The 24,814-nt window shown below is 41.9% G+C and overlaps 2 protein-coding genes across 4 annotated transcripts in view; both read right to left on the bottom strand.

Annotated features, from left to right (window-relative positions):
- chsy1 (chondroitin sulfate synthase 1) overlaps window positions 1–15,323 on the bottom strand; it is a 44,671-nt gene extending 29,348 nt beyond the window's left edge. Inside the window, exons 1-2 of the mRNA XM_061042703.1 lie at window positions 14,588–15,323; window positions 9,807–10,302 (exon numbers count right to left, since the gene is read on the bottom strand). Coding sequence (XP_060898686.1) covers window positions 9,807–10,302; window positions 14,588–14,898 — 807 coding nt within the window. The 5' untranslated portion in view covers window positions 14,899–15,323. The remainder of the gene's footprint in view (window positions 1–9,806; window positions 10,303–14,587) is intronic.
- Window positions 15,324–18,522: 3,199 nt separating this feature from the next.
- On the bottom strand, window positions 18,523–24,358 carry selenos (selenoprotein S). Of its 3 annotated transcripts, none has more exons than XM_061042691.1 (7): window positions 24,240–24,358; window positions 24,035–24,156; window positions 22,767–22,892; window positions 21,074–21,180; window positions 20,883–20,972; window positions 19,190–19,262; window positions 18,523–19,099 (listed from the first exon to the last, which is right to left on the bottom strand). In XM_061042691.1, exons 2-7 carry the CDS (start codon window positions 24,132–24,134, stop codon window positions 19,020–19,022), a joined length of 576 nt encoding a protein of 191 aa, XP_060898674.1. In that variant the 5' UTR covers window positions 24,135–24,156; window positions 24,240–24,358; the 3' UTR covers window positions 18,523–19,019. The 3 variants fall into 3 exon arrangements, with proteins under 3 accessions (XP_060898674.1, XP_060898651.1, XP_060898663.1); XM_061042668.1 differs by having other exon boundaries at window positions 22,767–22,895; window positions 24,240–24,356; XM_061042680.1 differs by having other exon boundaries at window positions 22,767–22,895; window positions 24,035–24,333.
- Between the last annotated feature and the right edge of the window lie 456 nt (window positions 24,359–24,814).

Raw genomic sequence — 24,814 nt, 5'->3', positions numbered from 1 at the left:
AGGATTACATTTCATAGTAGCCAATCACAGGGCTTGTGGTCTGCGTTGTTTCCTGTTTTCTCCTGACGTCTACCTGTCCCCCACATTCCTCCGGATCCTTCTATACCTCACCCCACCTTTCTCCACGCCATGCTTTCCTGACCTTCTCCAAAATAAACTGTGGCATTTCTTGGCTCATTGGAGTTTAACCTGAAAAAAAGAAACTGATTTTCTTTTGAATATCACACTAACAGCGAGATGAAATAACAACATCATGATGCAGATTTGTAAAAAGTTAAAAGTGAAGCTTTGCCAGGTCTGTCCTCAAGAGGAGAGGACACACAACTTTTAAATTGTTTTTTTTTTTAACGGAGGTCGGACCGATCATTTCTGATGCGTTTCAGGTAGCCAGGAAATGTGAACGCTGATCTGCTTTGTGATACAGCGTCAAGCAGATTTCTACTGAAGTGATTACTGTTGATGGGAGTCAGGATGTCATCACAGTGGACTTTGTTCTTTTTGCTTTTTCTCTCTAAACAGACAGTTTCCTGCACACACCAAAAGCCTGCTGATACGCGATTGGTTAAACCAGCTCGGACTACAATTGTACAACAAATGAAAACCAGAACATTTGTCATACTGAAGTCCAGAACCACAAACAGTTCAACATTTTTTAGTTGGAGATTAGTTTGAGAACTGCTCTCAAAATATTCAACACTTTTTGACACCACATGTTTTGTACAGAAGCATACAAAAAAACTTAGATCTTCAGTCATGTGTTTAACCAATAGACAGAGAGCACTGTCTAAATTGCAGAAATATGTTGGCAACGTGTCATTACCCCACTCAGCTGCACAATGTGCTTCATCATGCCGTACGTTGTGATCCTCTTACACAAGTCTCCTGCAGACCAACCTGCATGTCTGCTGTTTGGGCCGACTACCAAAACGTTAATGGAGCTTGGTAAAATCAGGCAGGTTTGAACTCCAGCTGCAGGAACAGCAGCACACCTGGACGGTCAGCGTTAATGAGAGGAGGAGTCACCACTGATCGCCTACAGCCCTCTCTCTTCATGGCAAAACACCACCCAAACATCTGCAAACATCCATCACCACATCAAGTGTTTCAGAGTCACTCATGGAAATAAACACACAACTTTATAAACAAACTAAATCAGACCATTTTTTTTTCACCCTGACCTATCTGGACTTTTTTCCTCGGTTTCAGAGCATGTTACTGTTGCTGGATTACGGAAGTTGGCTTGCAGCACTTCTGCTTTCCTCAGCGGTGACCTTTTTCAAATGCTCTGTGTGCCTTAAAGGTCCCATATTATGCTTTTTCTGGTTTTATATGCTCTTTAGTGTGTTTTCCAAGTGTCCTGTGCATGTTTAGGCACATCTATGTGCAAAAATTCAAAGTCCGCAGAAACACAGCTTCTCCTACCTCCTCCTGTTAGCTGTAACATTAGCTGCATGTAACGCTCGGTTCTAGCCCCCCTCGATAAAAATGTGTCAGTCCGGCGTCATTGTCAGTGTGAGATCACTGATCTCAGTCCATTGGCTCGTTGTGGCAAGCGCTGCAGCTCATGTTGAAATTTCCAAGACGCGTGCTGAGCAACTGACCAATAACGACAGAGCGGATCGGCAGACCAATCAGAGCAGACTTGGCCCACGTGGGGTCTAACAGTGTGGACTCAACAGAGTGTAGCTGACAGACTCAGAGCGTAGAGGGAGCAAGGAGGAGCAGTTCATGAAAACAGACACTTTTTTAGAACTTTATCTATTGTGAACGTACAAAAGTAGGAACATAGATTAAATATACAAACCCCAAAAAGGGTGTGATATGGGCTCTTTAATATTTTTCCTTTCTTCAAGGAAATATCACCAAGAAAACATTGAAATTGTGTCCAAGCATTAGCAGCAGCTCTAGACCTGAAATCATACCCTTTCACCTCTGCCATTGTTGTTGACAAAGCTGATATCAGAAGATCCACTGCTTTTTGTTTTTGATTGGTCGGTGAGGGGGAAAATGTCATTTACGAACCCCAAGATTGTACAAGTTCAATTTAAGGCCAAGGTCATGGAAATACTGGCTGAATATGATGAAAAATAATTACAGAATTAATACTCTAGAAAAGTATTGGTTAGATTGAAATGAACCTTTACATAAACTTAATTAAGAACTTTACAAGCGCTCTGACTTTTCAGCTGAGAGTGCTGTGAGGGCAGCAACAAGGAACAGCTGACGGCGAGCGGGTTTTCATGATTAGGATGCTGACTGAGCGCTGAAAACGTTGAACTGCACTGGTTTTGTCCATTAAAACAGCAATAATGGACACAGGGCCTCCTTAAACTGTTACAGCTCCTTCTCTGTCAATGTTACAGAGTAAGACATGCATCCTACTCCATAGGAACTCATACACACATTTACCTGGTCATCCTAATTCAACATTTGAATTCAGAGCTAATTCAGGCCGGGACACCGAGAGTGAAACATCATGATTGTCAATAGAATGAGGGCTGAAAAAAGATATGATAAGATATCTTTGTTTGTCACTGTACTAGTAACGCAATGCTGAAACCTGATAGGATAGTGGATTGGTAGACTGTGTGAATAAAGACGTACAGTGGCCTGCATGGACACTCTTATAACACACCAATGACACAGCTGGCAGAGACCCACAGCCTGCTCAGCCTGCAGACACACACACAGCCTGCAGACACACACACAGTCTGCTCAGCCTGCAGACACACACACAGCCTGCAGACACACACACAGTCTGCTCAGCCTGCAGACACACACACAGCCTGCAGACACACACACAGTCTGCTCAGCCTGCAGACACACACACAGCCTGCAGACACACACACAGTCTGCTCAGCCTGCAGACACACACACAGCCTGCAGACACACAGTCTGCTCAGCCTGCAGACACACACAGTCTGCTCAGCCTGCAGACACACACACACAGCCTGCAGACACACACACAGTCTGCTCAGCCTGCAGACACACACACACACAGCCTGCAGACACACACAGCCTGCTCAGCCTGCAGACACACACACACAGCCTGCAGACACACACACAGTCTGCTCAGCCTGCAGACACACACACACAGCCTGCAGACACACACAGCCTGCTCAGCCTGCAGACACACACACACACAGCCTGCAGACACACACACACACACAGTCTGCTCAGCCTGCAGACACACACACACACACACACACACACACACAGCCTGCTCAGCCTGCAGACACACACACACACAGTCTGCTCAGCCTGCAGACACACACACACAGCCTGCAGACACACACAGCCTGCTCAGCCTGCAGACACACACACACACAGCCTGCAGACACACACACACACACAGCCTGCTCAGCCTGCAGACACACACACACACAGTCTGCTCAGCCTGCAGACACACACACAGTCTGCTCAGCCTGCAGACACACACACACAGCCTGCAGACACACACAGCCTGCTCAGCCTGCAGACACACACACACACACAGCCTGCAGACACACACACACACACACAGTCTGCTCAGCCTGCAGACACACACACACACACAGCCTGCTCAGCCTGCAGACACACACACACACAGTCTGCTCAGCCTGCAGACACACACACACACACACACACACACACACACACAGCCTGCTCAGCCTGCAGACACACAAACACACAGCCTGCTCAGCCTGCAGACACACACACACACACACACACACACACACACACACACACACACACACACAGCCTGCTCAGCCTGCAGACACACAAACACACAGCCTGCTCAGCCTGCAGACACACACACACACACACACACACAGTCTGCTCAGCCTGCAGACACACACACACACACACACACACACACACACACAGCCTGCTGACACACACACAGCCTACACACAGCCTGCAGACACACACACACACACACACACACACACACACACACACACACACACACACACACACACACACACACACACACACACACACACACACACACACACACACACACACACACACACACACACACACACACACACACACACACACACACACACACACACACACACACACACACACACACACACACACACACACACACACACACACACACAGTCTGCTCAGCCTGCAGACACACACACAGCCTGCAGACACACACACAGCCTGCAGACACACAGTCTGCTCAGCCTGCAGACACACACACAGCCTGCAGACACACACAGTCTGCAGACACACACACAGCCTGCAGACACACAGTCTGCAGACACACACACACACAGCCTGCTCAGCCTGCAGACACACACACACAGTCTGCTCAGCCTGCAGACACACACACACACACAGTCTGCTCAGCCTGCAGACACACACACACAGCCTGCTCAGCCTGCAGACACACACACACACACACACACATAGCCTACACACAGCCTGCAGACACACACACAGCCTGCAGACACACACACACACACACACACACACAGTCTGTTCAGCCTGCAGACACACACACAGCCTGCAGACACACACACAGCCTGCTCAGCCTGCAGACACACACACAGTCTGCTCAGCCTGCAGACACACACACAGCCTGCACACACACACACAGTCTGCAGACACACACACAGCCTGCAGACACACACACAGCCTGCAGACACACACACAGTCTGCTCAGCCTGCAGACACACACACAGCCTGCAGACACACACACAGCCTGCAGACACACACACAGTCTGCTCAGCCTGCAGACACACACACAGCCTGCAGACACACACACAGCCTGCTCAGCCTGCAGACACACACACAGCCTGCAGACACACACACAGCCTGCTCAGCCTGCAGACACACACAGCCTGCAGACACACACACAGTCTGCAGACACACACACAACCTGCTCAGCCTGCAGACACACACAGCCTGCTCAGCCTGCAGACACACACAGCCTCGTGCTCTCAGCACACTGGCGTTTAGCTTGCTGTGTGTATTTTTATAATCATGTATGTAAACATGTATTTGCTGTTTGGGCACTCGCTCGCTCTCAGAGACTACTTTTAGCATGCTGTGGAGGCTCTGTGAGGAGCAGCACACAGCGAGCAGCCACAGGATGTCTGAAAATACACCAGCTCACCACACACTGGGCCGTCTCTTCACACTCACACACAACAGGAACAGACACACACACAGTTCACCGACACACACAGAACAGAAAGGTAACATGCTCAATGACAACTACATGACAGAGTGGTGAGTAAATACTGACTATAAAGAAATGATTTAATACTTCTAGTCAAAGGACTTCTCCTATAAGTGAAGAAATACAGTGTGAAGTTATTGACACTTTCTGAATTCAAGCATTTCATTTTTTCATCGATATTATCATGCTGGTTTTCCTGTGATTACGGCTTATTATAAGTCGTTTTGTTGAGAAAATTAAATCAAAAAATTAGACCACAGGTTTTGTTATCCCAAAATAATGAGATAAAATAGTAAGGCCTTGAGAAAATAACCAAAATCAACCTGTTATCACAGGAACATTTAGTAAATAAAAATGCATGACCACTTAGGGCTTCTGTAATAAACTTTAGTGAAAGTCAAAAGAAGTTGAGACCTGTTTTGATACCGTAGAAATAGAAGGCCTAGACACCCACGACAGGGTTTTTCTTGTTTTTAATTATACATTGCAGACAATTTCCTGCACCCTCTCTCAATTGCACAACTCCTTAGGCAACGTTTCAGTACTAAAACATTGCCAACGTATTTCTACAATTTAGACAGTGCTCCCGCTCTTTCTCTTGAGGCAGCTTTTGGTGAATAATAAGACTGAAGATCTGTAGTTTTTTAAAGTTTTGGGAACTTTTGAATAACATAAAAAAGATTGTATTGTTTTAAAACACTGGGTATTGACAAGTCTCACTTACTCCTCACTGCATCCCATGTGCAGAGAAAATCCTCATTATGACAGAGGCGAGCACAGGATGAACACAGATCACATAATGGTAAATGGACTTGAGCTTATATAGTGCTTTTCTAGTCTTCCAACTACTCAAAGCGCTTTTACACCACATGTCACACCCACCCATTCACACCCTTTCACACACTGATGGTAGTGATGATCACTATGTAGTATCATCCATCAGAAGTAACTAATCCCATTCATACACCACCACTGAAGCAGGGGGAGCAATTCAGGGTTAAGTGTCTTGCCCAAGGACATATCTGACATGTTGCCCAGCTGGGGATTGAACCCTCGACCTTCCGGTTGAGAGGCGGCGACTCTACCAACTGAGCCACAGCTGCCCCTTCTGTCCTCTCTTCAGTCTCTCTGTTCTGAAACATTTAGATCAGTTCACAAAGATGATTCATGAGAGCACACATACAAGCTGCAGGTCCAAACAGATGATTCAAGAGAGCACACATACAAGCTGCAGGTCCAAACAGCTGATGAGAGCACACATACAAGCTGCAGGTCCAAACAGATGATTCAAGAGAGCACACATACAAGCTGCAGGTCCAAACAGATGATTCATGAGAGCACACATACAAGCTGCAGGTCCAAACAGATGATTCAAGAGAGCACACATACAAGCTGCAGGTCCAAACAGCTGATTCAAGAGACAGACATACAAGCTGCAGGTCCAAACAGCTGATTCAAGAGAGCACACATACAAGCTGCAGGTCCAAACAGCTGATTCAAGAGACAGACATACAAGCTGCAGGTCCAAACAGATGATTCAAGAGAGCACACATACAAGCTGCAGGTCCAAACAGCTGATTCAAGAGAGCACACATACAAGCTGCAGGTCCAAACAGATGATTCAAGAGACAGACATACAAGCTGCAGGTCCAAACAGATGATTCAAGAGACAGACATACAAGCTGCAGGTCCAAACAGATGATTCAAGAGACAGACATACAAGCTGCAGGTCCAAACAGCTGATTCAAGAGAGCACACATACAAGCTGCTGGTCCAAACAGCTGATTCAAGAGAGCACACATACAAGCTGCAGGTCCAAACAGCTGATTCAAGAGACAGACATACAAGCTGCAGGTCCAAACAGCTGATGAGAGCACACATACAAGCTGCAGGTCCAAACAGATGATTCAAGAGAGCACACATACAAGCTGCAGGTCCAAACAGCTGATGAGAGCACACATACAAGCTGCAGGTCCAAACAGATGATTCAAGAGAGCACACATACAAGCTGCAGGTCCAAACAGATGATTCATGAGAGCACACATACAAGCTGCAGGTCCAAACAGATGATTCAAGAGAGCACACATACAAGCTGCAGGTCCAAACAGCTGATTCAAGAGACAGACATACAAGCTGCAGGTCCAAACAGCTGATTCAAGAGACAGACATACAAGCTGCAGGTCCAAACAGATGATTCAAGAGACAGACATACAAGCTGCAGGTCCAAACAGATGATTCAAGAGAGCACACATACAAGCTGCAGGTCCAAACAGATGATTCAAGAGAGCACACATACAAGCTGCAGGTCCAAACAGATGATTCAAGAGAGCACACATACAAGCTGCAGGTCCAAACAGATGATTCAAGAGACAGACATACAAGCTGCAGGTCCAAACAGATGATTCAAGAGACAGACATACAAGCTGCAGGTCCAAGGTCCAAACAGATGATTCAAGAGACAGACATACAAGCTGCAGGTCCAAGGTCCAAACAGATGATTCACGAGACAGACATACAAGCTGCAGGTCCAAACAGATGATTCAAGAGACAGACATACAAGCTGCAGGTCCAAACAGATGATTCAAGAGACAGACATACAAGCTGCAGGTCCAAACAGATGATTCAAGAGACAGACATACAAGCTGCAGGTCCAAACAGATGATTCAAGAGACAGACATACAAGCTGCAGGTCCAAACAGATGATTCAAGAGACAGACATACAAGCTGCAGGTTCAAACATGCATCCTGTGGTAAAGAGTATTCAGATAGTTTACACAGTGTGTAATGTTTGCCACATGCTAAGATGTTGGTTTGTAGGTCAAGATGACTCGGTTATTATTAGGCATGTCATGTGTATTACACACCAAGTACATTTCCCATGACCATTACAACATGCTCTTTGTTAGATCTGACAGATGAGCCGAGCACATGATGAGACATCTGAATCGTTCACAGATCTGCTCGTTCAGTCTCTTCATCAAACTGTGAGGATTGCATTTAGCTGCAGATGCTGTTCCTCATGTGAACATACGAGCAGCAGGTCCGTGTCCAGACATGTCAGAGAGCACACAGAAACACACAGAGAGCACACACACGCACACAAACGCACACTCTCCTGTGACGACATCGCTGCAGCATGTCTCGACCTGGGCCTGCTGTTTTGTCTTACTTGCTGACTTTTCTCATGGTCAACCATCCACAACACACACTTCCAAGTCTCAACAATGACTGACTCCCACACAATCCACAGAGTGAACCAGTTCAGCTGCCTGATGAGTAACCCAGTACTGAAACCTCACAGTGAGAAAGAGGAACATTTTAAGTTGTTACTCCCTCACTTCACTTCCACGGCACTGAAAATGAAGAAATGTACTGTAGCCATTTAAAAACCTTTTGTCCCAATGTTTTCATTTATACCCCAGAATATGTACACATAGAGCCCGCTGTTATTAAATAATGTGTGGATGGATGAGAATGAAGTTTCATGATTTCAACGATCTGCACCTCTGAATGAATGAAACTAGACAAAAACTGATATAAATAAACAGAAAAAACTGTCTGTCTGGCGCACAGCATCCTCCCTGTTTTCAGTTGTTACCAGGTAGTTGAGAGCATTTGTAGCAGCAGGTGGTCGACTGGAGAGAAAGCGCAGCGCCCAGCGTAATTTTTCAGAGAGCTCCTTTTTATGTGCGGCCTCTCCGAGCGTTTCGAGTTGAGAATCTCACAACTTTTTAGAAAGGCGCTGTTGACGTCATTGGTGCTCTTTTACAAATGTATGATATTCCCTGATTTTTTTCCTGCTACATATCGTGTCCCACATCCTGGGATGCTCCGTGTCTGCTGAGGTAAAAACAATCTCAAATATAAAACACACTACTGTATGTAAAGCAACGGAGCTGCATCAGTCACACAGCGGCCATTGTCAACAGACTGTTGTCATAGAGTGACAGTACGTATTTTCATGAATTCATTCATCTTGATAATTTTGTGGATATATATTTGAATTGTGTCAACCATCTAAGAGTAATTCTTCTTTTAGGTTTGTGAAGCTGTAATACATATGTGTTAGAGACCTCATAGCAGCAGAGTTATATTTGGATTGAAGAGTCTGTTGTGAGCTGAAAAGGAAATGTAAGAGTCAAGGTGATGTCTTCTTTCTAGTCTTTTAGAGATGAACAGAAGCAGCCAGGAATGTGTGGGCTGTACCTTCTAGTAGAATATAATCAACACTGTGAAGATGAAGACTTTACCAATGATTGTCAATGATTGTGAGATCTTGGTCAGCATGGGTCAGTGATGGTCTACACTTTGTCAGCCATGTGTGTTGTGTTTCTATGTTGTCTGACCATGGCTGAATAAATCTAAGATGATCCACAGTCTGTTTCACGATTTCATCATTGTTCATCTACTACAGAAACAACCCCAACCTAACATAGAGACAGGATGGACATGCATCATTTTTCTTCTCATCGCACACACGCTTCAGACATCGTTTATGAGCACACTGCCAGCACTTTTCTGCCCTGAAAAAAAGCTAGGTGGACACGGTGTCTAACCCTGAGTACAGAACTCCTGTTTGTTGTAACTGCACTGCAGAGTTAATAAAGTACTAAGACAATCTCACCTCGTAGGACCAGACACACTGGACCCCAGCGAACCTCCTCACACAGCGGCCCACCTCCACGTCCTCGTGGGTGGTGTACATCTCCTGTAGACACTCCCGAATGTGTGGTACCATCCTCCTGAGCACCTCGCGGCTCATAATCACCCCCGGCCCCCCCATGCAGAAGTTCTCCCCAGGCTCCAGGGCCAGCTTCCCCAGCTCGTCCCGGGCCCCCATCCCCGTCTGTCCCAGGAAGATGGCCTCGCTGCTGTTGAGGCTGCGCAGGAAGCTCTCCAGCCGCTCGCTCTTGATGTAGACGTCGTCGTCCGCCCTCATGAACCACTCGTACTTGTCCAGGTAGTGGTCGTGCATGTACTTCAGCATCATGAAGGACTTCTTCTGGGGCGGGTACGAGTCGTCCACGTTCTTCAGAGCCACGATGGGGATGGGGATGGAGGTGTCCGATCCCTCGCTGGAGAAGAACTCTACGTGACCTGGTATTGACTGTGCCCACGTCCTGGAAACACACAGAAGAAGACAGAAAGCATTACAAACAACAAGAAGACAAAGCTGAACTGTCTGAGACCAGGTCCTGGAAACACACTGACACACACACGGGCGGATGGAGGCAGAGTGACACACATGATCAACCTACTAGGGTTACAGAGTAAAAATCAAACAATATCAATACCTGTTTGATACCACTGCAGCACAAATAGAAGTTCTAGACACCTATTATTGTCTTGATTTGTCTTTCTTGATGTTGACTTGTCATAGAGCTTGACTGTCTATGCAGTAGAAAGATGATTTTCTTTGTTTTTTTTTTGTTTTTTTTTTAAATGGAGCTTCATAGCCAGAGAAATTCCAGAAAAGGGCTGTGTTAGTCCTTTCTATCCAAAGGATTCAAATACTTCAATGCCCAAAATGCACTGGGCTCATTGCCCTCCAAAGGTAATACCAGGCCGTTCCTTATAGGATAGGCTTGACTCATACTTCTGGTGGGTGATTAAATGTAAACCATGTGTTGACCCGTCAGGGAACAAAAAAAGTGCTGAGAAAGCGTAAATGTGTTCTAACTACACGGTGAAATTCATCTGCACAATTACCACAGCGGCACCACCAGCGGTCCCCCAGCTCAAGCCTGCTCGCCCCCCTCTCTCCTCTGTCCTCACTGGTGTTACAGTTTAAAAAAGTGAAGTGTTAACTGGCGACTTTGAGCCAAATGCACGTTTTGTTTCATAACAGCTGTTGAACATGTAAAGTCTTTGCAAACGTTTCTTTGTTTTCGTTTTTCATCTAAGACACTTCAGTTCATTTTGACACTATAATAAAATAACTAAATGAAGAGGCAGGCATTGGACCATTTTCCGTCTTACAACATCTGTTGTAACTATGACAACCATAGAAACATTCGCCTGCAAAGTCGCTATAGTTAACATGGTCACTTCACCCTCTGCTGCAGCTCTCTCTCGTCTCTAAAATAAAGGAATCTTAAACAAAAAGAAAACACTGCGGGGGTGAAGCATTATTCATTCATATGCAAAAGTGATAGGGGCAAATTTCCACTTTAATATTACTGCTCAGGAAACTACAGAGCCTCACATCAAAGTTTCAAAGGAAAGAGCTCTGTGTGCTCACTCTCTCCACCACAGCTGCTTCATTAAAGGACAGCAATAAAGTTATCTATGTATTACTTTTAGTGGTTATCTTACTTCACACCAGCACCAAAAAGATTCCAAAGCATGTCCCCTCACATCCCATCACCACTCTCTTTAAGTGTTTAAAACATTTTTTGGGTTTAAATCAATAATATTACAATCATTTTGGGGTCACACGGATCATTTCAATCTGCAGCAGTAGAAACAGCCAATGCCATGTTGATGTAAGTGACTGACAACAAGGACTTAGGAAGGTTTTCTACACCTTTGATATTTTGATACTTTTTGACACCACATGTTTGTCATCTCTGTCTTATTCAAAGAGACAGACATCAGAGGAGGTGACACTGTCTAAATTGCACACAAAAAAATGGGCGACATTTCAAACGTTGCCAATTTATTTTCACAATATTGACAGAGTGCAATAGAGGGTAATTAAAACAAGAAATAATCTAATTTTGGGCGCCTAGGACATTTTTTTTTGGTTCCTGGTATCCAAACACTGACATTGTAATCATACTTACAAACGGGGTCAACCACGCCGCCTCCCTTTGATAAAACTTTCTGTCCCTTCCTGCTCACAGTTGCTCTGAGAATGTTTCTAAATAACTCATAAACTATGACTCCTTGATATATAATGTGTTAGGATCAGAAATGAGAAGATCAGATGTAGGAGTCAGACCAGAACGTAATTTATTTAATAGTTTAAGTACGACGATTGGATATCAGAACATACCAATTCATATTTACCATTACCTCTTAATGATGACTGAAAAGATTATCGTCCCTTCCTGCATATTATCCCAGAAGCTCTTTTGTAAAGCGTCTTCAACACTTGTTTTGAATTGGCGCTATACAAATAATGATTGATTTATTGATTGATACTTTACTTTTACCCCCCAGATATAAAAGTGATCAGTATACTTTAAGTATCAGACCAGTCATTTTACTTCCACTTAAGTCAAATATATTTTCAAAATGACTGTTCTTTTCGAAAATAATTTAATCTGCCACACTAGGGCTGGACGATCAGGAGCAAAAATCATATATGAAAGAATATCCAGATATATCTGGATAATTTATTTAGATGGGGATACAGGAGATGTTTTTTTCTGTCTGGCCTGAGTGTTTTATCAAATGTTCAAGGACTCCACATGGGGACAGCTGTCATTAATATGGAAGAAAGACCTTTCAATGAATAGTGAAGATATTGAGTGGTGAGATATTATATTGAATGTTGTAACATCAGGGAAGCTAGAGGGAAACGTATTCAATACACTTCACAGATATCCCTGTACAACAACTGGACTTCTGAAGATGGGTTTGTTGCTGACAATCAAAGCTGAAAGTGTAAAGAACAAACTAGACATATGATTAAAAACATCGACAACGTTTTGATGCCAAATAAGTGGCCAACGTTTTTGTGTACATGAGCAATTTGATGGATTCATTCCTCTCTTACACATCTGTAAAGTATTTGTATACTTTTAATGACCAACCTGTACACAGCGCTCTGTTCTTTTTCATCGATCATTAAAATAACAGATTGTGTAGTTTTAAAAACATATATTGTCGAACAGTATCAAAGTATTGAATATCTTTTCGTAAATTTGACTTGAGGTGATTTAAATGGGTAATTTGCATATTGATAGGAACCCTCGAAGTTGATTAAATTATTCTGACTGTGTACAACAACTAAGCAAAAGGGTATTGTAGAATTATGAGTGAAAGTCTTGCTTTTATCTAGTGAACAGTCAACAAAAGAATACATGAGTCAGACATGACATGACATTACTAGTTTGTAATTGACGTAGATTAAGCAAAAACATTTTGGTATTGCAACATTTCCAATGTATTTAGCAGGACTTGCCCATTTTTGATGGATTCACTCCTCAAACATTTCAGTCAGAGGTGAACTACAAAGAAACATTTTGCAAAGTTTTGGAAATGTTGCCAATTATTTGCCCAATTAAGACAGTTTGCAGGAGTTTACTTGCCTCCTTTTAAAAGGATTCAATCCTCTTAACACACACCTGTAAAGAATTGCTGTACTTTGATTTTAATTTATAACCTGTCAGAGACATCAATGTAACATGTAACACGATGTATGCATCTTTAGGAGACGCCATGAATGACTTAAGAAACGTCAGTATTTTCTGATCTATGGATTTAAATGACCAACCACATAGATCAGGGGTGGGCAACTGGCGGCCCGGGGGCAACATGCGGCCCCCATCAACCCTCAACGTGGCCCTCAGGTCAATTTCTACATTTAATTGGAAACGTGAAGAAAACGTGACAAAATCTGTCATGAAATCATGAAAACCAGAAATATGTCCATAATAATATTTGATCACTGGTATATGTTGAGTTAAATTTGAGACATAAATGACTCGTTTTTGTATCCTACAATTTGGCCCTCTGGCAGTGAGAGTTAATTGAATGTGGCCCTTGCTGTGACCAAAGTTGCCCATCCCTGATATAGACTCTCTTTCTCTCAATAGCTTTAGGTGACAATATGACTGAAGATCTGAAATCAATTAAATGTCAGTACTGTTTAGACACTACTTTTCATTAAAATAACAGAGACTGTATTAAATTAAATAAAACAAAGTATTAAACATGTTCACAACCCTACAGGTATGCTTCACTCTGTTGACCTGTTTTGTTAAATATTAGTATTAAATAAAGATTTAGTTTGAATGACGCCTTTCAAACAGTCTTGTAGCATTGTTTATTACACTTTACTCTATAATTTAATTTAATTATTTTCTTCTACATTCTTATCAGAGTGTTTTTGTTTCGCTTTGTTTTGTTGGTTATTTTTTAGTTTTTATATGTGTATATACGACTGTGTACATATGCATATATGTTTTAAAAAATTAATTTAAAAAATAAGATAAATTGTATTTCTTTGATTGGAAGTATCGTTTTGTATTTTTTTAAATAAAAATATATACATATATATATATATATATATATATATATATATATATATAAAAGAAGCAGTCTTGTGGGGCTGAAGTGAGATCAGTGAAATCAGTGGCTACAGCTGATGTTAGGTAGCTACCGGAGAACCGCGCAGTGAAAAGGCTCACACAGACACCACACAGACACATGAATGGGTCTCTGGTAGGGACTTACCTGTGTGCTGCCACGGCTCGGTTGTTCAGGTACTTCTGGGCGGTCATGACACCGACGAATAAGAAATTACTGGACCTGGAGCTCGGTTTCTCGGTCGCCGGTGAACCGTTATCTTGCGGTGGCCATAATCCCCCGCCGTATTCCTTTCTGAGTCCCCGGTTCAGCCCGCAGCCGGTCGGGTTAGCTTTCCGTTTGTGACCCGCTTTCTTGAGCTCGGTGGCCCGGGGTAAAATGAGTCTGGACGCCAGAGTGAACCCGAGCACCAGTCCGAGCAGAACACTGAACCATGCTCTGCGGCTTCGAGCTGCCATCCCCCCCAAAAGTTTACAGCTCTCCGTGTGTCCCACCGTGTCTGAAAACAACCACTTTACACGACCGAACCGAATGAAAAAGAGAATATAAACCCGATTCTGTGCGTCTCCTTCCTTCACACACTCTCTGTCATAGTAGAAAAGCCCTTTTCTTCTCCTCCAGCTGCCTACGTAGCATCACAGCAGTCTCCTTGAAGACGGAGCCTGAACCCTTCTTCTGCCGCTGCTCCCTCCGATCATCGATCATCGATCATCGATCATCGGCAAACTTCAGCACCGATCGACTAAACACAGCCGCCCGGGACCTCGCCTTTAATAGAGCTCCTTTTCTCATCATAATCTAGCCATTGGAAGAACATCGGGCTGTGGAAAACGCCGATCGCGAAGGATTAACAGTAGTTTGACCTAACGGTGTTTCCGTAGAAGCGCTCTGAGTGGCTGGGTGGGAGGGGTCTCTGTAATTCAGGAAGGGTTTTTTTCTTTTTTTTCCCCCAAATCTTTTAAAACAACCTTTATTTAAAATAAATAAATCCTTATATCCACACAGAATATTTTCTATTCAACAGGACAACCCGCAGAAAAAGTTTGAAGAAATACAGAAAAATCCTTCATTTCAAAGTAAAATAAAGTAAAAATCTGCTTGATGATCTCAAACCATTTGCTAATATTTGTTGGATTTAAATAGTTTTAAAAAACTATTTTTTTAAATTAGAATTTTTGAAAAACAAAAAGGTTATATTTTCAAGGAAAAAAATGTTTTATTTTTTTTTAAAAAGGCTACAAGTCACATATCAGTACGGTGAAGTGGACATACACTGTTGTATTTTCTGGGTTGTTTTCTTGAGAATTCGACTGATTTATCGTTTTATCTCAGGAAACCAACACTGGTTTTCCTGTGATAACAAATTAATTTCTCAAGATTTCAAGAAAACAACAGAAATAAAGGCCTGCAGAGATAATAAAATCAGTAGTCAAGATATGAAGAAAACCACCAAAATGTACTCGTTATCATGGAAGTTTATGAAGTTTATGTTAATAATGTTAATATTTAATTGAAAATGAAAGGTAAAGTGGCCTAAAAAGTCAGCAGGGTGGCTTTCTCCACGCAGAGTATGAAAAAGAAATGTAAAAGCATCATTTAAACAAAATATGTTTCTAATATTAAGACATTTCAAACTAAACAGATAAGCAGAGAGGCATACAGATGTGTATTGCGCATTCACATGAGAAAATAAAATGTGCTCTGTTTTTCTAAATTAACAAGATAATTAACCCAGAGTTACCAGTATGAAGAATAAATACAATTTACTTGTTTTTTCTGAACTAAAGAGAAAAACATTGTGTTACATTTTTATGAAAAATAAAATTGTGCTCTGTTTTTCTGAATTAACGACATACCAGGTCCTCAAAAGCCCAACAGAAGCTCCCATTTAGATCACTTCAAGTTTCAAACATTCCCATACTGTTGGGTTTAACCCAGTTTATATTTTGGTTTGGGGTTGACGCATGGGGAGACACTCTTGTCGTTAGTTAACGTGGATAATAGTTAAAAGTTTGTTGACTTTGCACAGAAAACTCAGATCTCTGCAGTCAGGATCAGCTGTGCCGATAAGACATGCTTCATTGATATGATGTGATGCGTCTGAAATGCATTCAGGCTGGCTACATGGGGACTCATGAGACAATAAGGTGATTGCTGAAAATACTGGATCCCCCACGGAGTGCAACTGAGGCACTGGTGTTGTGCAAAGAAATGCAAGCACCTTGTGACTCATTATTCTGAGGTAACTATCTCTTTCATTCAGAAATATTTTTTACAGCTTTTATTTTCTCATGTGATTGCAATACTATTCCATTAAAGCAAACCTATAAGGTCAAAATGTCCGATACATTGATACCACGTCTTAAAACTTTAAAATCTCTAACATTTTAATAAAAACGTATATATCGAAAAGAACCAAGTCCTTTAAAGAAAGTAGGCTACATCTATTTCACAAGGCGTATGTATAGGATGTGGCGTTGACTGAAGCTAATGGAGGGCCCAATGTGATATCTTTTCATGGGGGCCAGAAATCCTGGAGGCGCCCCTGATGAGGACACAATATTATTTAGTGTAAGGCTCACAAACTTTAACACCACTGATGTTGATATTTACACATTGTCCCTACATGTATCTTGTTTTTCTGATAACTAAAGTATGCACATGTTGTAGCCCTTTCCATGCAGAAGAATCTGTTGTGTCTTCAACATTCTTTGGTGGGTCAGTCAGCAAGCTGGTGCCATACTTGGAATATTCAACCCAAATTATAAGATAGTTAATTAGATATTTATTGTTTGTCCGTCTACATGTTGTTCAAGGCCTCCTGCTCGGTTAGGAGACGCAGGTATTTCATTTTTTGATCATTTGCTAACACTTTCTTTAACACACTTGGAAGTTATTTGTAGAAAAACCCCAGTTCTGAGTTTCTCTATCAAAGCTTAAAGAAAAAAATAATAAACAGTAATAAGTATTTGCTACTGACATGTTTAAAATACTAACGCCTACTTTAGTACTGCTGAAATATACATGTTGTCGTTTTAAAGATTGAGAATTGCTCTGTTCTTTAGGCGTATAAAGAAAGTCTGCTCAGGTACAATGATTCTAAACTCTACCTGTCGCTCAGCCAGCGCTCTGGTCTTTAGCTCCCCCGTGTGGTCACAACAACAACTGTCTGTTCCCGCTGAAAACTTCACCTAGCTGTGTTAGAAATGTGTCCGGACCATTGACTGTATATCACTTTTGTTTATAATTTACAGTCTATGGTCCTGACAGGTTTAAAGCTTTAATGCTACACTGACCATGTTTGTATGAATGAATGAATGAATGAATATTTTATTTTTTGTGTGTGGTCATTCACATGACCCATCCCACGCGGAATTATTGTGACACACACGCTGAGTCAACGAAATGTTAACATCTCAACAGCACCATGAACATGAACCCTCCCCCAAATATTAACACTCCATGAGGTAAGATACAACCTATACCAACACAGCTGTAGTAAATGTTATGTTGTTACTTAATGTTTTTTACATTGTTTCTAATAGATAGATACTTTATTGATCCAGAGGGAAATTCAAATGTACTGTATGTAATGTACGAGAAACAACAATAACAGAGTGTAGACCAGAATATCCCTCAGGGATCAATAAAGTATATAAAATAAAATAATAAAAAAGAATCAGTCTCAACCCTCAGCAGCGTTGCTCATAGTTGATCCTGACAGTCAGATTCTCTCTATCTGCAGGTCACTCTGTCTGTGAGAGGGGTTAGTCTAAACTCTCACACTTGTTGTTCAATCCAAAGTCCAAAGTCATTCCACATCAATGTGATACTTACTAAAAACATGTATCAGTGTTCTGTTGAAGACAACTGACCTCTTTACTCCACAGTGTAAGATGCTAACCTACAGCCTCATGTTGATGTCTCTATTGAACATGTTTTAAACTTCAGTCATGAAAATAACTTGTGTGTTCATTTAAATGTTCACAGACATTTATTCATCTTAAAAAAGTACATTTGAATCTTGTCAGTTAACAGGATTGGTGAAGGAGGGTGGTCAAAGACTGAAACACAGACGCACATAGCAGATATCTTTTTATTGCATACAAATGTGTGAAACAGAATGGGCATGGCTGTGTTACACAATAACTGATCAATATGTTTGTAACTACAGATGCAGACGAGTCATTTTGTGTCCAGCAGCTACAGATGCTGCAGTGACCTCGGCCTCTACACTATGAACATACACACTCATAAAGACAATGGAAACACTGACTGTGAACGTCATCAGCCGCTCCTCCTGGTTACACACCGTTTACAGGAGCAGCTTCATTTCAAGCTTTCAATCTCACAAACCAAATTCAGCCCTCACAACCCCGATAAATCACCATCATGTTTGATAGTGAACGAGGCTGCAGCACACAGAGATTATTACCTGATTGATAGGTTTTTATTGGAAAGTAAGCTAACTGATCAGAATTTAAAGAAAATGTATAGGTGTGTGTGTGCAGATATTGAAGCTTGGTTCATCAGTCAGTGTGTTGATCAAGACGTCAGAGCAATCTGACCCTCTTTAACCTCATCCTCCTGAGGACGGCCCCCTCCGACCCGGCCTCCACGTACAGGAGCTGCCTCCCTCTCCAGTCAGAGGGTTATAGTCTAGAAGAAACAGAGCACACATTTAAAAACATGTTTATATATATGTAACATATATTACAATGATTGTTTCAGGTCGATCTTTTCAAATACCTGCACCACGGAGCGGCTTCTTGTCCGTCTTTGGTTTCGGCACAGCGGTGGACGAGCTGGCCTCTTCAGCTGCCTGCAGTGACACATATGCAAATATTTATACACTGTGTATTCATTTGATTATAATAAGACATTAGATAGGACAGTGGATAGAGTAGGAAACTAGAGAGTGATAGTGGGTAATGACATTCAGAAAAAGGAGCCACAGGTTGGACCTGAACCCGGGCCTCCTAGGGGACCACAGCCTCCACACAATTCGATTCTTCATCATTTTATCCGTTGCAACTTATTTGTTTAGTATATTTTCATTTTTGCATATTTTGTTTTTTTGTGGGAAAGGGTTTGTATTTAATTAGTCAAACCCATCAGCAATCATCGTCTATCATCCTCTGATTCTCTTCTGTTGAAGCCAGTTGATAGCGTTAAACAACTTCTAAACAAGACTTCCTTTCCTGTGCGGCTTTTACACATTTTCTTGTGATTTATTTACATTAACGGGTCTTAAGTTTTGTTGAAATAACAACAAGTTGATGCAGATTTGTAAAAAAGAATAAAGTCAAGCTTTGTCAGGTGGAGAAGGAAACAACTTTTTCAATGTTAGTTGAATGGAGGACAGAGCGATCATTTCTGATGTGTTTCAGGATTTGTAGCTCAAGAGCTATTTAAAAAAAAAATCCAGAACAGATTGTTAGCTTCACTTTTATGCAGATATCTGTTTATTAAAACAAATCAATCATTATAAGAATACCGTAGATCAAAGCTGATTTACTATTAGCACAGATAATATTCCTCCTGTTTCCCCGGTATACACCAAACCCTGCTAATACGTGATTGGTCAATAAAGCTCAGACTACAATTGTACCACAAATGGAGATCAGAAGAACACTTCTCCTGACAATCATATGCATTTTTTTAATGTTTGTATTTATAATAGAGGACCAGCATGCACTTGGGTGGGTCTATAGTCTTTGTACCAGTTCAAGAGAGGCAGCAGGACCATGATGTTCTTAGACCTTTTACAAGGACAGTGGACTTCTTCTGCCTGCGTACATCACATCCCCATAGTGAATTAGTGGACTACGAGAGTGGGGACATTTGGATGTCTTTATAAAACGTGCTGCTGATGGATATGCTACTGTCAAAAGAGCAAAATCAAGCTAAGAGGAATGGAAAGAGACAAAGCGGATCGAAACGCTGTACATCGAGAGCAGGTGTGTGTGTGTGTGTGTGTGTGTGTGTGTGTGTGTGTGTGTGTGTGTGTGTGTGTGTGTGTGTGTGTGTGTGTGTGTGTGTGTGTGTGTGGAGAACCGAAGGGAAGTAGGGTGATTAGATTCGAGCAGTTTGTGAGCAAACACTAAAATAAGTTGGAGGAGAAAGTCACCAGTGAAGCCAATTTAAGTGTGAAAAATGATCACCTGAAGAAGACCTCTGGTTGAATCATTGTAATTCTCTAGCTTCTTATTTAAGATAATTCCATTATAAAATTACTTCAGGAAACAAAACTTCAAGATTTTCTCCCCATACCTTCTTCTCACGATGCTATAATTTAAGAATAATACAAATAAACAGAGCATCAAAACTACGTACACCAACGACATTGAACAATAAGAACTTAGCCCTGCTCTATAGTTGTCTGCGTGTCATTTTAAATCCCTCCACACTAGTGAAACAGAAGATTTGATCTCAGACTCACCGCAGAGACTCTCTGAGCTCCTTTGTAGCTCTTCCCCTGCTGCATGCTCTCCCAGATCTCGATCTTCTGCCTCCTCTTCTCCTCCTCTTGCTGTTTGAACACACACACACACACACACACACACACACACACTGTGAGTTCAGCGTACACATCATGGAGAAACATTTTTTTTAACTTCACGTGTACTGCACCTGTTTCTGTTTCTCTCTAAAGATGGCTGCCTTGGCATCCAGCTCCTCCTGCATCCTCCTCCGGGCTGCTTCCATAGCCTCCTGATTCCTCACCACCGACGAAACATCTTCATGAAAACATGTTTAGGGAAAAGGTTAAAATGATGTGAAGAAAAATGATTCATAGTTCATCTGGCTGTCATTATCTGTTCTGTTTGAGGGATGGAACTTCATCTTAAATTATTCACTTTTTTTTTCCTTTCTTCCTTTTATCTTAAGTTTTATTGGCACAGCTGTGAAGTTAAAAAAAAACAACCACAGCTGCCTGTATATCTCAAATCTACAAATGGTTCAACATGTTGATTTCACACAGCAGTTATACGTATTCTGCATAACAAGATCTCCTCCTCCAGCTCCGGCATGCCCTAAACCAGAGACATGTTTGAAGTTGTGACACAGACAATGTGACAAGAACAATGTGTGGGGCTCCTGGGTGAAGACAGAATACACAGTTCTCACAGGTTAAATCTAATGTAGCTCAAACCTCTCAGTAAAATCCACACAGGCTGACTGAACCTCTAACAAACCTGGCTAAGTGAAAGGCAGGCCGTTTATACAAGCTATAGTAAATGAATACTGCCACAGTGTGTAACATTGAGCTCTGTTATTGGATAAACGTATAGCTTCACTTCAACACCAAAACAGGACATCTGGGGGGGGGGGGGGGGGGGGGGGGGGGGGGTCACAAAGTGAAAGAAGAAGGTTATCCTGGTCTGTTGGGACTAAAGTTGGGGCTTTCATTGTCACGGAGCGGACTCTCTTTTAGAATAGAATAGATGTTTATTTCCATTTGCACAGGTACAGGACAGTACAGGTACTTTGGAATTTTTGTGCGTTTCTCCCTGAGTCAGCTTCTACAAAAAAGTTAAAATTATATATAAAATAGAATAGCATTATGAGAAAAAAAGAGTAGAAAAATAAAATAAGTTGTAGGAACAGCTAAGTAAATTAAAATAAACTGTACAGAAGCTATACACTGTATTAAAGCAAAGATATAATACAACAAAAAATAAAAGGGGAACACTATACAATGAAATGAAAACATAAATATGTTTTCTTGTCTCTACTTTCTCCTAACCTGGCTATATGACCATGGTAACTGACTCTAAACTCATAACCTGTTCCTTACCAGGGAGGGTGGAACGTTAGTGGTACCAAGTCTACACACCTGTGCTAAATGTAGTTGCTCTGGTCAGTATGCCAGTTTGTACTGGCACAGCCTACAGACACCTTTATCTCCATTTTCTAGATCAAAATATTGTCAAATCACTCGGCTCCTGTGAAAGGTTTTCTGTTTCGATGTGCTTGTTTACATCAGGGCAGTAGAGCGAGGAGAGCAGGACGATCAACTAGAGTGGCAGCCTCCTCTAGTGGCAGGCGGCTGCATTACAGCTTAAACACAACATTTAACCGACATCGTGGGACAGCATTACCAAAAATATGAATAATTAGTTTAGCAGACTAGTTATTTTTGTGCAAACTAGAGAGCGTGAGGATAGTCGGTTGTTTAGTCGTCTAAGTCGTGCACATCCCTCGGGTGAACACGCTGCAGGTCAGAACACATCAGGGTGGAATTCTATGTGATCGAATGGACTCACATTTGGCTCACGTGACTAATATACAGGTATAAGAAACAGGTTCTGACTCTGCTCACCTTGCTGTGTTTGTGGGGCTGAGCTTTGGTCTCTCTGTCTGAATCTCTTCATCAGGAGTTGGACGAGCAGGTAGACGAGCACAGACACGACCAGCAGGTGCCACCCATACATGGACAGGAGCTCACCTGCTGAGGGGCACAGGAGCACAAAAGAACATTCAGCCTGGATTTCCCTTTTATTAATATATCTGTAATGTATTTTATAACCAGATCGAAATCCAACTTAGATAGTTTGTAAATAAATGTAGGCATGATGATAATATTCATATATGTTTGTATATAAACCAAAGGATGGAGGGTTATTTGTTTGATCCAGATTGTTGACTGAGGGAGGTTCAGGTTTCTGATTAGGATGCCTCCTGGACATTTCCCTTTGGAGGTTTTCCAGGCACACCCAACTAGGAGACTCAGGTTAGATGCAGAGCTCACTGAAGTCATTGAACATCAACATAATATTGTCACCTGTTTTGATACCACGGCAGACCAAAATATCAGGCAAACACCTGCACACTGTCTGAATGTAAACAGTGTGCAGGAGTTTTCCTGCAATTTTTGATGGACTCATTCTTAACTTTTTGACTCATGAAACAGATTACAGTCTTTGAAACATTCAGAACTTCTTGATTAATCATAAAAATAACAGATATTGCATTGTAAAAAAATAATTTGGTAACAAATAAGTAAATATCAAGCATTTACAAAGTAATAGAGTATTATGTCAAAACTGTATCAGACAGAACAGTCAATGGACAGGTTTGTGAGGTTTATTGACATAGAAGAGAGAGTCACATTTTTATCCAACATGACCTGAATTCATTCACCAAACATTCGATATTTCTATCTCCATAGAGAAAGACAAGATGTGTGAGGCAAAGGTTGTCAAAATGTTTGATTCTTCTCGATTCCGTGTTTTATAAAATACATTTGTTATAAAACATTTATACCTTTATCTCAGTCGTGTTTCTTACATTTTGTTGTCTGCTATACGGTATTGTAAATGACATTTAAATGATCGATAGTATCAAAAGCTCCAAAGCTTTAAAAGAAAATCGACATCTATTTCACAAAACAGGTGAGTAGGAGAAGAATGGATCCATGAAAAGTTGCAGACTAACTCCTTTACCTTCACCAGTGAATCATACAGGACATGACCCAATATCAGCCTGTGCTATTACAGCTACATGTTGTTGTAAACAGCATGCTAACGTTAACCGTGACCGTAAAGACACGGTGGTTGTTGTGTACGTCATAACACCAGGTGTAGTTACCTGTGAGGCCCACGGAGCTCAGGTCCTGGTTCTTCAGGTTCTTCTCTACATGATACGGTGAGTCACCGTCATCCACATCCGTGATCTCCACATCATCCATGTCTCACACAAAACAAAGATATCTAAACCAGACACGAACACGTTACTGCAGTACACAAAGGTTTACGTTAACGGCTTTTTAAATCTTTAACATTTTAACAGCTACCTGTCGTTAACGGGACTTATCCGGTGTATATTCATTAAAAACTGCGAGCACTAGCCAAACACGGAAGCATCATTTTTAGATGACGTGTTCGGCTTTTTCTTCTTCTGGTGTTTTTTGGCGGATGGCAAACAGCGGTTTGGCGCATTACCGCCACCAGCTGGTGTGAAGTTCTTCTTCTTCTTTGGATTTTATTGGCAGCTGGCATCCAAAAAGTTGCATTACTGCCATCTGCTGGATTTAATTATTACTCACATTCCTAAATCCTCCTCAATAAACCTGTTCTCAAGAGATATTTAAACAAGCATCTTCGTCCTTTCCCTCTCTCCCCTCACTCCAAAATACTTCTGAAATCTCTTCTTACGAGTCTCTCTCTCTCCATTTCTGACATCATGCTCTGTCTATGTGCTACATACTTTCTACATTTAATAACTACATGTTCAACTGTTTCTGCTAGATTGCATATCTCACAAAGACCGGATGAATGTTTTCCAATGATATGTAGAGTGCTATTTAAATTACTGTGACCTGGTGTGAAGTGTTGATAGGGAACTACTTTATAGGCTTTCTATTTAGAC

Source organism: Labrus mixtus, chromosome 1, assembly GCF_963584025.1.
Source record: "Labrus mixtus chromosome 1, fLabMix1.1, whole genome shotgun sequence".
NCBI lineage: Eukaryota > Metazoa > Chordata > Actinopteri > Labriformes > Labridae > Labrus > Labrus mixtus.
This window is presented reverse-complemented; position numbering and strand designations above follow the sequence as displayed.

Excerpts from the sequence above, each read along its gene's own strand:
- selenos (XM_061042668.1), bottom strand. The coding sequence starts at position 24,134 with ATGGATGATGTGGAGATCACGGATGTGGATGACGGTGACTCACCGTAT. Across the intron at positions 19,263-20,882 it reads GAGCTCAGAGAGTCTCTGCG|GCAGCTGAAGAGGCCAGCTC; the intron begins GTGAGTCTGAGA and ends GTGTCACTGCAG. Across the intron at positions 19,100-19,189 it reads GAAGCCGCTCCGTGGTGCAG|ACTATAACCCTCTGACTGGA; the intron begins GTATTTGAAAAG and ends TGTTTCTTCTAG.